This window comes from Lissotriton vulgaris, chromosome 7 (assembly GCF_964263255.1).
Source record: "Lissotriton vulgaris chromosome 7, aLisVul1.2, whole genome shotgun sequence".
Taxonomy (NCBI): Eukaryota; Metazoa; Chordata; class Amphibia; order Caudata; family Salamandridae; genus Lissotriton; species Lissotriton vulgaris.
In genome coordinates, this window is record NC_141695.1 from 860,595,497 (window position 1) to 860,612,787 (window position 17,291).

Genomic DNA, 17,291 nt, shown 5'->3' on the forward strand with positions numbered 1-17,291 from the left:
GAAACCTTTGCAACAGAAATTAATGAGAACTCTTTAAACCTTAAGTTCACTTGCACCACCAGCAATACTACAATACAATTCTTAGATTTGGAACTCTTCATAGCTAACAACAAAATACAGACACGGACATATAGGAAGCCCACGGTAGGAAACGCATTACTACATGCCCAAAGTTTCCATCCTACCAAACTCAAGGAGTCAATACCTTATGCAGAATGCCTTAGAATGACACGTAATTGCAGCACTAAAAAAGATCTGAGTGAGGTGAAGGAAAACCTTTTTTCAAGACTGAGAAACAGAGGTTATAGTCAGAGGACCCTAGAAAAGGCAGAACTAAAGTGTGGGGAAAAGAACAGAAAAGACCTCCTGTTCCCAGTACAGAGTAGCACTAACAACAAGGACAAAAACACACTAAACACCCCGAGACTTACTACGTACCATACCAACCTACATAAGATCTTAAATAGGCACTGGTCACTGGTACAAAATGACCCGATTTTAGGTCCACTATGTGAAAAATCACCCTCAGTCACGTTTAGGAAGGCGAAATCCATGAGGAGTCAGTTAGCCTGCAATGCCCCAACCAACACGAAGGCAACCAAGTGGCTCCAGGCACAAAAGGGATTTCTGGAAATGCACCAAGTGCAAAGCCTGTAAATATGGAATCAGCTTCAACTCTATTACACTACCTTTCAGACAAAAACTCTATACAATCAGGGGGAGTTTTTCATGCAAGACTGAATACGCAGTGTACGTACTGGTGTGTAGTTGTGGAAAAAGATATGTGGGAAGTACCATCCACCAGGCACATGTAAGAATCTTGCAACACCTTAGCAAATGATGACCAAGCATACCCTGTGGCTAGGCACATAAACACCCATCACACAGGAAACGCTCAGGTGTTGTCGTATTATGTAATTGACAACATACCCAAAAACATCAGGGGTGGAAATTGGCTATTGGCGCTGAGACGCCTAGAGTCAAGATATATAATTATGCTTGATTCTAAGATTCCCAATGGGTTAAATGCTGATGAGGCACTTAATGTACTCCTCTAGTCCAGATTTGCTTGGTCCTGTTCTTGTACCACTCTGGTAACATCTGTGACTCACCTACTGAAAATATAAACTTTAATTTTTTGTTTTTGACACGTTACACAAAACACACAAATTATTTAAAAGCACCTCAAACACGGAGCAACTCGGAACATGTCAGGTATGCCGTGACCCAAGGCATATATTTGATAAGTACAGCAGAACGTTAAACATGGGTATTTGATGGTACCATACTCCATTTGGATTTTATGTAAGCAAAAACTCCTTGCTGTAACGAATAGATTAGAAACATCACTGCCAACACGTGTGTGTTTTTTTGCCTCAGATCACCGACTGCATTAGGCAAACAGGAATGATCATCTTGTAAGGCCCTGTATATCAGAAGTTTGGGGGACCACTGTGTGAATTTATAGTCAAACCATTCGCACTAATACGTGGGTTTGTGATGTGGCTTTTAAACGTTCTAAAAACACAGGTTTTCAATCACATGTACATGACTGACGAACATAATGTCATGAGCTGTTCCCAGTATGTTTGTCTTTCAGCCCTTCACGCTCATAATTTTGAAAATAATGTTATTTATTTTATTTGAGTTATGTTGATTATCATTTTTTCTACACAACTTAATTTGCCTAGCACAGAACTAACAAATATGAACTTTAACATTTTGTCTGGTTTCAAAACATATGTAAGTAAGAGTTTCTATGCATACTAGTCACATACAGTAAACTCTTCTATGTTGTTTAGAAGCGTCTTGACAGGGTTGGCATGGCAACGAGAACCAGTTGCAACCTGTCAAAACAATGTTTTCCAAGTACATAAGAGTAAATGTGGTGGTAGCCAGATGTAGTGAGCAAGGCGGGTGGATACCACCGAAACGCGTCTGAGCTGTAACATGGAATAAAGGATCTTACTTTGACAAAATTCACGGGGTCAGCGCCTTCTAGGATCGAGAAGTTTTGAACTGGTATTGGATATATATATATATGTATATATATATATATATATATATATATATATATATATATATATATATATATATATATATATATATATATATATATATATATATATATATATATATATATATACACACACACACACATTCCCTTAAAATCCCAAAACCCTTACCCACCTCAAACCCTAAAATTACCCTGCCACCCAAGAACCCATACCTACCCTGAACCCAAAAATGACCCGATATATACTAACCTTATACTTACATGTAAAACACATCCACCTTTACCATTCATGCCTTTACAACTACATTTGTGGTAAAGGCACATGCGTTGTAATGGCATACTTTGTGATGGCAGTGCGTTGTAATAGAACTTGTGTTTTAATGGCATGCTATCTAATAGCATGCATTGTAATGGATTTGTTGTAAAGGATGTTTCCCCCAGCTGAGTAGATATGGGATGCTCAGCAAAGGAATGTGTTATAATCCAGTACAGGTGGCAAGCAGAGCCCTGTGATACATATCGTCCCAGAACAGGCAGCAAAAAAGACCAGTAATGTATATCACCCAAATGAAGGGGAAACAAGCAACCCAGTGTATAAATAAATTAGCTGTCGGACCCCATTCTAGGGGCCACAGGGGCAGATAGGGGTAATTTGGCCACAACCGTGGTGGTTGAGGTCATTGGCCACTGGTGCCCTGGGGTCAATCTTACTATGATTCTGCAAACTAGGCCAAGCACAACTCTTTCTGCACTTGATAGTACCGATGGCAAGCAGTCACAGGTTTCACTGGGAGGTAGCGTTCGGAGCACAAGCGAAGAACTCGACCATCAACCAACAGATCAAATCAAATGCCCAGCGCTTGTGTTTTTGAATATAAAGCACTTTTAATTACACAGTAGTACTGAATATTACACAGTTCAATTGCGGGAACCCCTGATCACAATTTTCTTGTGGACGCTACACCCCTTTCCTCCTCTTTGTGGTTTCTCCCTCCTAGGTGACCCAATCTAGGATTGTCTCTCAGCATGCTTTGGTGAAAGAATGAATTAGAGTCCGGTGCAGATGACATTTCCCCAAAAGTCGAATGTGTAATCAGTTCACTGCTCAGTCTTCTTTTACCCCTGCTGTCGTAGCGTGCAAAACAAGTCTTACGTCCTTGTGCTCATCTCCATGTGTTTGAAGCAGCTCAGTCCAGACGTAGGCATTAAAGACACCACCCACCACCGAAAGACTTGAAGATATATCAATTATTAATTGTTTAATTGCTAGGCTTTGTCCGTGCTCACTAGAAGTCAACACTTTTTGACTGTTTATAATTGCTAAGAGTGTGCAGGGGTATTCCAGTTTCTGTGATCTGGTTCTTGGACCTGGGGGTCTTTCGTGCTCCGAAGTGCAGCTTGGACTGCGTTTTGTCCATCTTCCACATGGTGCAGGTTGTTTCTATAGCCTGTACTCTCTTTCAAACCAAGGCGTCACCGCGCAGACCTGTGTCGCACATTGTGATTGCAAAGGATATTTGGGAACCCGCTACAAGGTCACAGATGGCGTGGTGCACCTGGCCCCCCACAGCATATGATCTTAATGTGCACACTCGAAGTCCATGCCGCTGTGCCTGCCTCTTGAGGTTTCTATGCTCAGCACACCACTTCTAGTGTTCACTCAGATGGTGGTGTGTGAATCACCATGTGCAATCTTTAGCCTGCACTTTTCTCTGGATGCCTCCTGATTGCGACTGTAACCATGGCCCTTTTGGTGGTCCTGTCACGAGGGGGGTTCTCGAGTAATATCATAAGTTATCTTGTTCATGAGCACCGGATTGACTGTTGCGCCACCTCGTGCATCCCCAAGAGCGCCTGCAATCCTTAGTGCTCCCTCATAGGCGTATCTGGGTTGTGTTTGGCGCTGTTTCTCATTGCCTTACCAGAGCCTCCTTTGTTGAGAATTGAAGACAGCCCTTTGTCTATAGTGTGTGGCCCTGTAATCTGTCTACTGTGAGCTTCTGTTGCACTAGGACTCATGCGGCCCTGCACTGCGCCGGGCCAAGCGCAACACCGCCTGCGAGGAATGGGATCTTACTTGGACTGGCAGTCAAATGGGTCCCACGTTGCTCTGTGCATCGCGGTCAATTTCTGATGACCGCGTTGGTATCATGCAGTGGCAGCCTAATGTACAACTGCCACCTGGAGCGTGTTGTTTATGGTCGTACCGCCCTCCCCCCACCCCCCGAGTCACCACTCAGGGCTATTGCCCTTGGTCATGTCCATGTCCCCAGAGCTGTTCGGACGCTCAGCTCTCTGGGTTGTTAATGTTGTTACGAGACGTTACGGTCGGAGGGGGCCAAGCCTCAGCACCTTGCTAAGCGACATAGCCCCGTCTCGCCTCTCCTCTCGCCACGGCTCATTTCAGATCTGAGTGGGGCAAACAACATTCGAATGGCACCGCGTTCTGTTTCCCAGCCACCGTTTCATCCTCAGGAAGATCTCTGTGATGGGAGTGATTTCTGTCATTTCGGGAATGCAGCTCCGGGATCAGACTGCAGGTTCCCTACGTTGAGTTGCCTATAAGGCAGTTCTGAGCTTATTTCATATTGTTTGGAGCTGTGGGTGACAGGATTTTGCTGATACGGCGGTCGGCTGGCTGGAGCTCTACTTTGTTGCAGCCATCTTGGAGCCGCCCCTTTCACGCTACACTTAGCATGAAAGGGACATGCAATGGGCGTTGTGGTGGGCGATCCGCTGCAACACTCATTGATTTTGATGCTGCCCTCTATTTCCAAGGGTGTAAGTAGGAGGCAGAGCCAACATTAAGACCAGAGAAAACCTATACTTAACATGGCGGAAAGAGGAGAAATGCTTAATTTCTCCTCGTTTTGTTATTTCTATGTGTGCTGCATTGTGCAGCACCAATAGAAACAGCAAATCGTCATGAATGATTGTTCATGTGCAGGAAGGCGTCCCTTCCTGCACATAAACAATCATTTACAAAAATGACGATTGGCATCTTCTATGTGTGTTGCACAATGCAGCACTCACAGAAGATACAATTCGCCATTCTGGGTTCTTTATGTGCAGGAAGGGACACCTTCCTGCACATAAACAATCATTCCCCTCAACGGAGACATCCTTGCACCATGGTGTAAGGGTGCCTGCGTTGGCTCTAGGCGGCTAGATATAGCAAACAGTGGGGTGCGCCACATTCTTGTAGAATATGCTGCATCCCTGCATTTTCAGAATGGCAGTGCGTGGCGTTAGCAATGTTTGCATAACACCACTCTTCGCAATGAATATGCCCCAAAGTCTTAATGTAATTTCTGTACTCATAGTGTGCCAAACCATGGACATCCAAAATTAATCCCACTGTCTACAGTACTCAGGCTCACACATACAAAGAGTCCTACTACCACACATAAATTACCCACACTATATACACATTTGACATACAGACAGGTTGTCAGCGCAAGGTTGTAGGCTTCACATAACAGTAGAAGATTACTAAGGAGGGGTCAGCAGGCACACTGTCACAGATTTTAAAATTTCTGGTCCTTTACAAGATATCACAAAACACAATATACTTCCACCACTAAGGGGACCGTTTCTGTCCACTATGAGGGCATGCTTGGTTCGCCACTTAAGGTCACAGGACAGGTTCTAGATCTCATATTGTCCAAGATAGATCTAGAACTCAGCGCACAAGGTAGATTAGCATGACGTCAGACCCAAAATAAGTCAGACTACAGTGTGTACCACTACTATGACTACATACAGGTATTTATGGCAGGGGTACACATCCATATACCACACAGGGTGCATTCCTGTCCCAACGCTAGCCTTGTATAGGTGGCATGAACAGCATAGGATGTGTATTCGCTAAGCGTAGGGAACATCCCAGTAATGTGTACCAGCTTATTAAAGGCAACACAAGCATATACTTTGAATGAGTACCAGCCCAGTACACAGGTGAATAACAGGCAAGTAGGCATACCGTCCCATTACAGGTGCCAGAACATCCCTGTAATGTACACAGCCCATACAGATACAAAAAACAGCCCAATGTGTATACCAACCCGGTACCGCTAGCAAATTAGCTATGGAATGTATAACAGGTTAGCATAGATGACAACAATAAACTAGTAACTACATCAGCACAGTGGGATGCATTACAGATAAGTAGCAGGAAGAGACCTGTTTGCATACCATTGTAGCTTCAGGGGGTGTTTGGGGTGTTACACCCCTCCTAATTAATGTACTCTCTAGTAAATAGTTGTGTACTGGAGTTTTCAGTCACACACACTGCCTCGTTCTCCTCTCAGTTTTTAAATTCTTGAAAACCATTGCTTATTTTACAAGATATTGCCTTTTAGGTAACCTTAACAATCTGCACTGCTATCCCTTCCCACTACCCCTGAGAACTGCTCAGCTGTGCATGCATGGCACCAGGCCGTTAAACCATACCATCACATAAAACAACCCAGCTTATACAGAAGAAGAGCCTTCTGTGTAATATTTCAGTACGCTCCGCAGTAAAAGTCCTGCATGCTTTCTTCTTGCATGAACACAGAGATGGGTCTCCAACCTTTTGTGTATTAATAGCTATTTATATTAAACGAAAATCATCACAAGCAACTAATATTATTAGTACAACAGTGACCAAATGAGATAAGGTTACACTAGTTTTCCCCAAGTCCAAGTATGCCTGCAGTGATCACCTCTGTACATTTACAGGGTTACCAGCAGTAATATAAAAAAAGGCATTGTCAATTTAGAATGTCTACACGTAGGTAATGCATGCCCGACACAGTGCGCCTGGGTCAAAAGTAATCACATTAGAAATAGGTCTCCACACATGATTTATCACTCAAAATCAAATACGTCTTGGAATACACAGTTCTGTCACACATATGTTCATTTAACCAAGAACATTTTTCTAACTTAAAAGATTGGGATGCACTCAGGAGAGCTACTGACAGGTAGCTGGAGAGGTTCTAGTAGCTCATGAGCTACTCATTGGAGATGCCTTTTCTATGCACACAGAACCGACACAGGCCTTGCGCCTGCACGCACAGTTCGGTGTGTTTTATACCTCTGCTAAGGCCATCTCTACATCCTTAGGTAGTTCTTTTTTGTTCCCTACACTAACACGTGACACTTTGATTTTTTGTTTTGAATATTTTCTTTATATGGTTTTACATGTAATGCGTGGTTCTTCTGAGTGCGTGAGGGAATGGGTTTTCTTGCATAGCTCATACTGTGAACGGAATTACCTGTAAATGCTTCATGGTGTTTGGGGGGTATGTTTAGTAATCGTTGAAGATGGCAAATTGTGAGCACTAATGCCTGATGACTTCCTTCACAGCAGAGCTTTGCAGATCTAGGCGTTTTTTAGTAGATAGGGTGGGTTGCCTGTATGGGGAGAGGGCAATGGGAGAGAAAGAAGAGGGATGACACTACAGAGATAACACCAGGGACAACTGAAGAATTTCATGGTAGAAGTCTGTCTCGCACTGCATGGAAACGATTGCATCTAATTCATCATTTGATTAGGAGGGAATAAGGCATTTGACTGTCCAAAGACTTTGGACGAATGAGACACTTATGTAAATCCCATCCTGCCTATAAGTGGTTAAATGCCTCATGTATGACTGAACTGGGATTACCATGGTTTTGAATGAGACATTTATTTATGACATGTCCCAGGTATGTCTATGGTGTCTGAGGCATGCTTCACATATGACTAATGTGGCTGTGAAAGGTTTGATAGGTGGTTGTTCTGTGTCGGACATGTTGGATTTATGGTTGTTGTGGATGCAACATATCTTGTTCCACAGAATAGCCTATGGCATGTTTTGTGCATAATACATGTGCCTGTCATAAGGCTCCTATATGGCTGTGCAGCTCCTTACATGTCTTATTTATGACTGATGTGACCATTACATGTCTAATTTGACGGAACAACCTGTAACATATTTAATGTATGTAATGCGTAGCTGTAGCATGGCTTATGTACGACACAACTCATGTATTATTGACCCATCCATAACATGCCTCATATATGACTAACACTGCTTTTCAAATGGTTCATGTATTGCTGACTTCTGTTCCCTTCTTTTTATCTCCCTCAGGTAGACCTGGTCCGGCTGCGGCAGGCGGCTCTCACTGTGCTCTTTAACCAGGTCTTTATCTCCTTACCTATGGTGATGGTTATGTATCCCATAATGCACTGGAGAGGGAACCCTTGTGGGCCAGAGCTGCCCACCTTTCACTGGGTTCTGCTGGAGCTGTCCATCTTCACCCTCATTGAGGAGGTGCTTTTCTACTACTCTCACCGGTGAGTCTACCCAAAGGCTGGGCCATAGTATAGGCGGTCAATGGACTGGGGATCCTGAGAGTGGGCCAGAGAGAGGGAGGCCCTCCTTGGGTCACATAGGACATGGGAGAGTTCTTCCGTGAGCCTGGTACTCTATGGGCCTGAAAGTAGCAATCAAAATCATCTGAAAACGAAGAGCATCCCTCACTGTCCTGATAATCTTTATTTCTGGAGATGCTTTATTTGTAAAGCCTTCCCCTCAATGCAGGTAAATATCTTCCACTCCTCAAAACATTAGTAATCCTTACTGGAGAAGGTACATGTGTTTGTAGCATGTGTGGTTGTAGATACACATGCTATGCGTACTCTGCCATCTAGTGTTGGGCTCAGGCGTTGCAGGTTGGTTTTTTCTGAAGAAGTCTTTCGAGTTATGAAGTCTTGGTGACTTCTCCTCTAGGTGCATTGTAGATGCACATGGTCCCTATCATCATTTTGAGATTGTTTTTGTCCGTCATCGGGTTCAGATGTGATCCCGAACAGCTCATATGGCTACAGGAGGATGTTCAGGCTCTTCTCTCCAATGGAGTCATAGAGCCCGCACCCCTGCAACACTTCGGCAAGGGTATCTATTCCCTGTATTTTCCAATCTCCAAGAAGGAAGGCTCCCTCAGACCAATCCTTGCCCTCTGTCACCGCAATAGGTACATTCTGTTAGAGCACTTTCACATGGTAACCCTATAGGATGTCATCCCTCTACTACAGCTAGGCAACTTCATGTCCACCCTCGACCTGAAGGATGCGTACTTTCACATCCCAATCCAGCCAGCTCATCGCTGCTACCTCTGATTCCTGGTAAATGGGCAACACTATGAATTCAAGGTTTTGCCTTTCGTGGTCACCACAGCTCCAAGGGTTTTCACAAAATGCCTAGCAGTGGTAGCTGCTCATCTAAGGAGGGTGGGAATCCATGTGTTTCCTTACCTGGATGCCTGGTTGATAAAGAGTACAAACAAACAAGAATGCCTGGTCCACTTTCAGGCCACAGTCTCCCTCCTTCACAATAATTGCCACACAATCCCTCTTGGAGCCACTTCAAATTCAACCCTTCCTAAGGTCGGGCATCAGCTCGATAGAGTGAAACGGCATCTCCAGCCCTCAAAGGATTCAAGCTTCCAACAAGTGCTACCTCTTTTTCTGAAGCTCAGTACCATCCCAGTTCTCATTGTTATGTGCTTGCTAGGATTTATGGCTTCCTGCATTGTGTAAGAAATTGCGTTACTGGTTGGGAGGAACCACATTCCTTGTCAGTATCAGGCGCAAGCAAACCCCAAATTAACCTGTGCTCAACCCTCTGGTTGAGCACAAACCAGCCAGGCTTCACATGGAGGCAATGGGTAAAGATTTATACAGCACTTCAAACAGTAATGAAGTGAAAACACCACACGAAAAATCCCACACCAATTTAGAACAAGCATTTGCAGTACAAGAGGTCTCACATTTACGCGAGTTTAAGCTACTGGCATTGTAAATGACAATGCCTTTTATTTACGTTTTAAAAACCAAAACATAAATAAAAGGCATTGTCATTTACAATGCCATTAGCTCAAACTTACGTAACTGCGACACCTATTCAATTGCAAATGCTTGTTTCAAGTTACGAGAGCCGCGCGGCCACCATTATTTAGCAAGTCAATAAATATAATAATAAAGAGTTGGGTGAGTTGCGTGCAACAAGAAGCACGGCCGCCCTTATTTAGCATATAAAATTTAAAAAAAAACATTGGCATAGCCAATATGTATGCACCATGGGCAACAAGAGGGAGGGCGGGGTAAGGTTGGCACCACGGACAACGGGAGGGAGGGCGGGGGTAAAGAAGGCACCCCCCGGACAACGGGAGGGAAGGCAGGGGTAAAGAAGGTACCATGGACAACGGCAGGGAGAGGGGTAAAGAAGGCACCACGGACAATGAGAGGAAGGGAGCGAGGGAGGGAGGGCGGGGGGATAAGGAAGGCACGGACAATGGGAGGGAGGGCAGGGGAAAAGAAGGCATGAAAAATGGGAGGAAGAGTAGGGTTGTAAAGAAGGCACCAAAGACTGAATGTAAGCAAAGCACAGTGTGCCTGCAGTAAGAGTAACTCGATAAAGAAAATAGTGCTTACAGACTCAATAACAGGTACCGTGTAACAACTGAAGTAAATGGGCCAGTCACCATGGAATGTTACAAATGAAGACAAGGCCGAGGAGCTGCAAGGCTGGGATATGATGTCGGACGCCGTTTTTGGGGAGGCTGTCGACAACAAGGCTTGCAATGCAAGGTCTTATGTCAAGGATGCATCGTGCACTGGCTGGTTCTGAAGACACTACGGACCTTGCGATGCTGAGTCCTGCGTCGTCTTGTATGCTGCCTTCGATGAGAGGCTTGTGATGGCCTGCGTCGGGGATGCATTGCACAGCAGCGGTTCCGATGGGGCTGCAGGCTGTGATGCAAAGTCCTTGCACTGGGCAAGCCAATGCAGCAGAGGCAATGCGTCAGTTCTGCTCAGGGTAGTACAGTGCTGCAGAGGAGATGCGTCCGTTCTGCTGGGTCCCTTGATGGACTGGCAGAGCACCATCAGGCCCACTTCCAAGGTCCAGTACTGTGGTGGTACCACTTGGCAAGGTAAGACTCACAGATGGCACAGACCAGGTGTTGGGTTCAAGGTTGTTGGCAGCCTGTTATGTTCCTGAAGCTTCTGATAGGACGCCAGCCAACTAGCCATTGAAGTCACTTTGGGGTCTTTCTTTTAGAGGTGTAGGTCCAGTCCTTCTCACTCAGGCAAGAGGGCAGAATGGCAGCAGCTCAGCACAGCAGGGCAGCAGTCCTTCAGAGCAGCAGTCATGAGAGTGGCAGCCCTATCAGCAGCACAGTAGTTCTTCTTCCTGGCAGAGTCCAGAGGTCCGGAAATATACTGAAGAGTTGAGTCTCAGGGTCCAACATTTATACCTGGTGCCCACATTAAGGTGGTGGAAGCTTCTAGAGGTTTTGACTCCCTGAGATGTCAGGCATCCCCTTCTTCTCTGCCCTGGCCCCAGCTTGTCTAAGGGTCACTAAAGACTAGTGAGAAACCCTTTGTGAGAGTGCATAGGCAGGGCCTTTGTGATGTGCAAGTGTGGTAGGTGATAGCTGCTCCCCCTTGTTAACTCAGAGTGATCGATTCTGCCAAAACCTATTTTCCCTTTGTGTCGCTGTCTGGCAGAAATACACAAAATTATAACAACAACTGTGGATTTAGGGTCCAAGGAAAAAGTTTAACGACCAGCGAGGTAAAATCTCCTCTTTATAATTACATTAACCACATACAATCACCTTGGTTCTTGTCAAAACACTCTCAGCTATTATGCTAAGTGTCCAGCCTATTATTCCTCTCAACTGAAATCACGCAGATACAAAACAAAAAGACTTTAACAACCAATAAGGGGAATTCATCCCTTAAGGACTAGAACCCTCACTCACCCGAAGGTGACATGCTTCATCATGTGGGTCCTCCTTACCAGTAGGGAAAACCTAGTCGCTACTGGGAGCTACGACTTCTTTGCTGTTATGAAGGAGCTCAGAGATGTTTTTTTCATCAAGGATGGATACTAAATCCCATATGTGAGTCTACTGGGGATAGTGAGGGTGCAGCGCAACAAGAAACAAGCATTGGAAATGCAATAGGTCTCGCATTAGGAAAGTTTGAGCTATTGGTATTGTAAATGACACTTTTTTTATTTATGTGTTGGTTTTGAAAGTAGCAAAATTAATAGCTTTGTCAGTTACAATGTCAATAGTTTTAACTTTTGCAAATTTGACACCTATAGCATTTGTAATGCAATGTGTGTTGTATTTACGTGACTTAGATGTATTGATATTACAAATAACAATGGCTTTTAATTTTGTAAATAATTAATACTTACATAAAAGTTATTGTAATTTATAATAGCAATAGCTTAAACGTTTGTAAATAACTTTTGTGAAGATTATGTTCAGTGTATTTTATTGTGACGAAAATCCAAGAACATTGCATTTGCACCTACACACACAGAGCCACACACATATAGATGTGGTGGTGGTGGATCTGGGGGATATGGTGGTGGTGGATGTGGTGGTGGGTGTGGTGGTGGTGGTGGTGATGGTGGATGTGGTGGTGATGGTGGTGGATGTGGAGGTGGATGTGGTGGTGGATGTGGTGGTGGTGGAGGTGGTGGATGTGGTGGTGATGTGGTGGTGATGTGGTGGATGTGGTGGTGGTGGATGTGGTGGATGTGGTGAAAGTGGTGGTGGATGTGGTGGTGGAAGTAATGGTGGTGGGTATGGTGGATGTGGTGGTGGTGGATGCGATGGTGGATGAGGTGGTGGATAAGGTGGTGGATGTGGTGGTGGATGTGGTAGTGGTGGTGGATGTGGTGGTGGTGGTGGATGTGGTGGTGGTGGTGGTGGTGGTGGTGGATGTGGTGGTGGTGGATGTGGTGGTGGTGGATGCAGTGGAAGTGGTGGATGTGGTGGTGGTTGATGCGGTGGAAGTGGTGGATGCGGTGGAAGTGGTAAATGTGGTTGCGGTGGTGGATGCGGTGGTGGATGTGGTGGTGGAAGTGGTGGTGGATGTGGTGGTGGTGGATGTGGTGGTGGTGGTGGATGTGGCGGTGGTGGATGTGGTGGTGGTGGATGTGGTGGTGGATGTGGCGGTGGATGTCATGGTGGATGTGGAGGTGATGGTGGATGTGGTGGTGGATGTGGTGGTGGTGGTGGATGTGATGGTGGATGTGATGGTGGATGTGGTGGTGGATTTGGTGTTGGATAGGGTTGATGTGGTGGTGGTGGATGCGGTGGATGTGGTGGATGCGGAGATGGTGGTGGATGCGGTAGTGGTGGTAGTGGTGGATGGGGTGGTGGTTGTAGTGGATGTGGTGGTGGATGTAGTGGTGGTGGGGGTGGTGGTGGGGGTGGATGCGGTGGTGGTGGATGTGGTAGATGGGGTGGTGGTGGATGTCATGGTGGATGTGGAGGTGATGGTGGATGTGGTGGTGGTAGTGGTGGTGGAGGTGAAGGTGGATGTGATGGTGGATGTGGTGGTGGATGTGGTGGTGGATGCGGTGGTGGTGGATGCGGTGGATGTGGTGGTGGATGCGGTGGTGGATGCAGTGGTGGTGGTGGATGTGGTGGATGTGGTGGTGGATGTGGCGGTGGATGTCATGGTGGATGTGGAGGTGATGGTGGATGTGGTGGTGGATGTGGTGGTGGTGGTGGATGGGCGGGTGGTTGTGGTGATTGTGGTGGTGGATGTAGTGGTGGTGGGTGTGGTGGTGGTGGTGGTGGATGCGGTGGTGGTGGTGGACGCGGTGGTGTTGGATGTGGTGGTGGTGGATGTGGCGGTGGATGTCATGGTGGATGTGGAGGTGATGGTGGATGAGGGGGTGGTGGTGGATGTGGTGGTGGTGGATGTGGTGGTGGATGCGGTGGTGGTGGATGCGGTGGATGTGGTGATGGTGGATGCGGTGGTGGTGGTTGATGCGGTGGTGGTGGTGGATGGGGTGGTGGATGTAGTGGTGGTGGTGGTGGTGGATGTGGTGGTGGTGGATGCGGTGGTGGTGGAAGTGGTGGTGGATGTGGTGGTGGTGGATGCGGTGGTGGTGGAAGTGGTGGTGGATGTGGTGGTGGTGGTGAATGTGGCGGTGGTGGATGTGATGGTGGTGGATGTGGTGGTGGATGTGGCGGTGGATGTCATGGTGGATGTGGAGGTGATGGTGGATGTGGTGGTGGATGTGGTGGTGGTGGTGGATGTGGTGGTGATGGTGGATGTGGTGGTGGATGCGGTGGTGGTGGTGGTAGTGGTGGATGGGGTGGTGGTTGTAGTGGATGTGGTGGTGGATGTAGTGGTGGTGGGTGTGGTGGTGGATGCGGTGGTGGTGGATGTCATGGTGGATGTGGAGGTGATGGTGGATGTGGTGGTGGTGGATGTGATGGTGGATGTGGTGGTGGATGCGGTGGTGGTGGTGGATGCGGTGGTGGTGGTGGATGGGGTGGTTGTGTATATTGTCTAGAAGCCTTGTATCAGCAGAGATGGGTATTATTGAAATAACAGCAGTGGCACACAGGTGGGTAACATGCACGTGACCTGGTGACCCTGGAGGCGTGAGTGGTAGGACTGGGAAGCTTGTTTCCTTCCCAGTATAAGAATTGGCTTGGTAGTCTGGTCTGCCCTGTTCCCATGATGCACTGGGCCAGGGACAGACTAATTTGCATGTAGCCAGGTTCTGAGCTGGGATGGTGCAGTGAGCTAAAAAACGGTGATGGATCAAGCCCTGATCTTTGGACTGGGTAAGAGTGGTCTGCTTAATTCAGACGCTCTGTTCATCACCACCCCCCTTTTCTGAATCATTTTGTCCACCATAAGCGTGGAAGGGTATACTCAGATGTGAGTCCCTTGCTCATTGCACCATCAGGATTCAAGCAAGCCGGGCCGAAGACGGCTGAAATGCCAGAAACCGGTCCCCGGAAGCTTGTTTCCTTCCCAGTATAAGAATTGGCTTGGTAGTCTGGTCTGCCCTGTTCCCATGATGCACTGGGCCAGGGACAGACTAATTTGCATGTAGCCAGGTTCTGAGCTGGGATGGTGCAGTGAGCTAAAAAACGGTGATCGATCAAGCCCTGATCTTTGGACTGGGTAAGAGTGGTCTGCTTAATTCAGACGCTCTTTTCATCACCAACCCCCTTTTCTGAATCATTTTGTCCACCATAAGCGTGGAAGGGTATACTCAGATGTGAGTCCCTTGCTCATTGCACCATCAGGATTCAAGCAAGCCGGGCCGAAGACAGCTGAAATGCCAGAAACCGGTCCCCGGAAGCTTGTTTCCTTCCCAGTATAAGAATTGGCTTGGTAGTCTGGTCTGCCCTGGTCCCATGATGCACTGGGCCAGGGACAAACTAATTTGCATGTAGCCAGGTTCTGAGCTGGGATGGTGCAGTGAGCTAAAAAACGGTGATGGATCAAGCCCTGATCTTTGGACTGGGTAAGAGTGGTCTGCTTAATTCAGACGCTCTGTTCATCACCACCCCCTTTTCTGAATCATTTTGTCCACCATAAGCGTAGAAGGGTATACTCAGATGTGAGTCCCTTGCTCATTGCACCATCAGGATTCAAGCAAGCCGGGCCGAAGACGGCTGAAATGCCAGAAACCGGTCCCCGGAAGCTTGTTTCCTTCCCAGTATAAGAATTGGCTTGGTAGTCTGGTCTGCCCTGTTCCCATGATGCACTGGACCAGGGACAGACTAATTTGCATGTAGCCAGGTTCTGAGCTGGGATGGTGCAGTGAGCTAAAAAACGGTGATGGATCAAGCCCTGATCTTTGGACTGTGTAAGAGTGGTCTGCTTAATTCAGACGCTCTGTTCATCACCACCCCCTTTTCTGAATCATTTTGTCCACCATAAGCGTAGAAGGGTATACTCAGATGTGAGTCCCTTGCTCATTGCACCATCAGGATTCAAGCAAGCCGGGCCGAAGACGGCTGAAATGCCAGAAACCGGTCCCCGGAAGCTTGTTTCCTTCCCAGTATAAGAATTGGCTTGGTAGTCTGGTCTGCCCTGTTCCCATGATGCACTGGACCAGGGACAGACTAATTTGCATGTAGCCAGGTTCTGAGCTGGGATGGTGCAGTGAGCTAAAAAACGGTGATGGATCAAGCCCTGATCTTTGGACTGTGTAAGAGTGGTCTGCTTAATTCAGACGCTCTGTTCATCACCACCCCCTTTTCTGAATCCTCTAACTATATGGCAAACAATATGATTACAAGCACGCAGAGAGCGCTGCATTAAAAAGGTACTTGATGTGAAGGGTGCCTTCTGGAATAGAAGGGGAGGTTTGGACAACTCAATTTATTGTAGCAATTTCGTGTGCCACCGATGTTATTACCCGTCTGCACAGGTCTATATACAGTTATGTCCAAGTAATTGCTCCATCTATGTGACATTTCCAGTGCAGCATGACAGGTTGTCTTTTAACCAATTTGTAAAAAAAATATTGTCGCCTTTTCACTAAAAAGAAATCTCGGCACCGGAAATCTCTCAAAAACACATGTTCTGATGTTCCCATTTAAATTGGCTGCTCTAGCCGTAAGACGGCAGCACAGACATGTACACAAACGGAGGGGGTTGAAGAGAAGTGTTGAATTTCAGCCTAACGCGTTTTCTATCTGGGAAATTGCATGTGGCGAGATGTGCCAGGGTCAGATTGCAGCTCTCCCAGGCACAGTTGATAAACACCTTTTGTCTTTCACAATACATTTCACGGAAAAAATGTAAAGAAAAGGCGTGAAACCAGAACAGGTCTGCGCAAACCACAAGTACAAGCATCAACTATAACAGACTGCTTCACCGTGTCACTTTCATGCCACTATTCAAGATGACAGAGCTATGGGTTTTAAAGTGCAGTAACATACAGATCTGAGTATCAACATAAGTTGATAACAGCTAAAAATGCGGTAGCACAGCACCAAATGTCAACCTTCTCTAACATTCCACTCTAGTCCGGAAAACCAAAACATGGAAAGGGTTCAAAAAAACAAGACGGATTGAAGCCAGAGAAGGGGTGGGGGGGAGAAATGCGACACGGCGGGCAGGGGAGGGGGCGGAGTGGGGAGAGGGTGTTAAGCAGCAGGGGCCTTTGAAGTGAAGCTAAGCTTTACTTCAAAGGTGTGGGAGGAGTGCGGCTGAGGGAACAGATGGCGATTTGATGATGTGCAGGCGCATTTTAGGTCAATGCGCTTGCGCATTGACCTAAAAGCCACGGGCACAGCACCAAATCGCCCAGTCTAGGAAAGCTTATTTAAGCCCCTATATATCTTCGCTCCCGCTCAATGCGCATGCGCATTGAGACAAGTCCCTCGACCTAAAAAGGGGGGGAAGAAAATCAATCCAAAAAAGCGTGAGAGAGTTAAAACTGTCTAGGATAGA

General features: G+C 46.6%; 1 protein-coding gene across 2 annotated transcripts in view; it reads left to right on the top strand.

Moving 5' to 3' along the window:
* FAXDC2 (fatty acid hydroxylase domain containing 2) overlaps positions 1 to 17,291 on the top strand; it is a 335,302-nt gene that overhangs the window by 249,641 nt on the left and 68,370 nt on the right. For both annotated transcript variants that reach the window (XM_086931249.1, XM_086931248.1), the window contains exon 6: positions 8,137 to 8,342. In XM_086931249.1, coding sequence (XP_086787375.1) covers positions 8,137 to 8,342 — 206 coding nt within the window. The remainder of the gene's footprint in view (positions 1 to 8,136; positions 8,343 to 17,291) is intronic.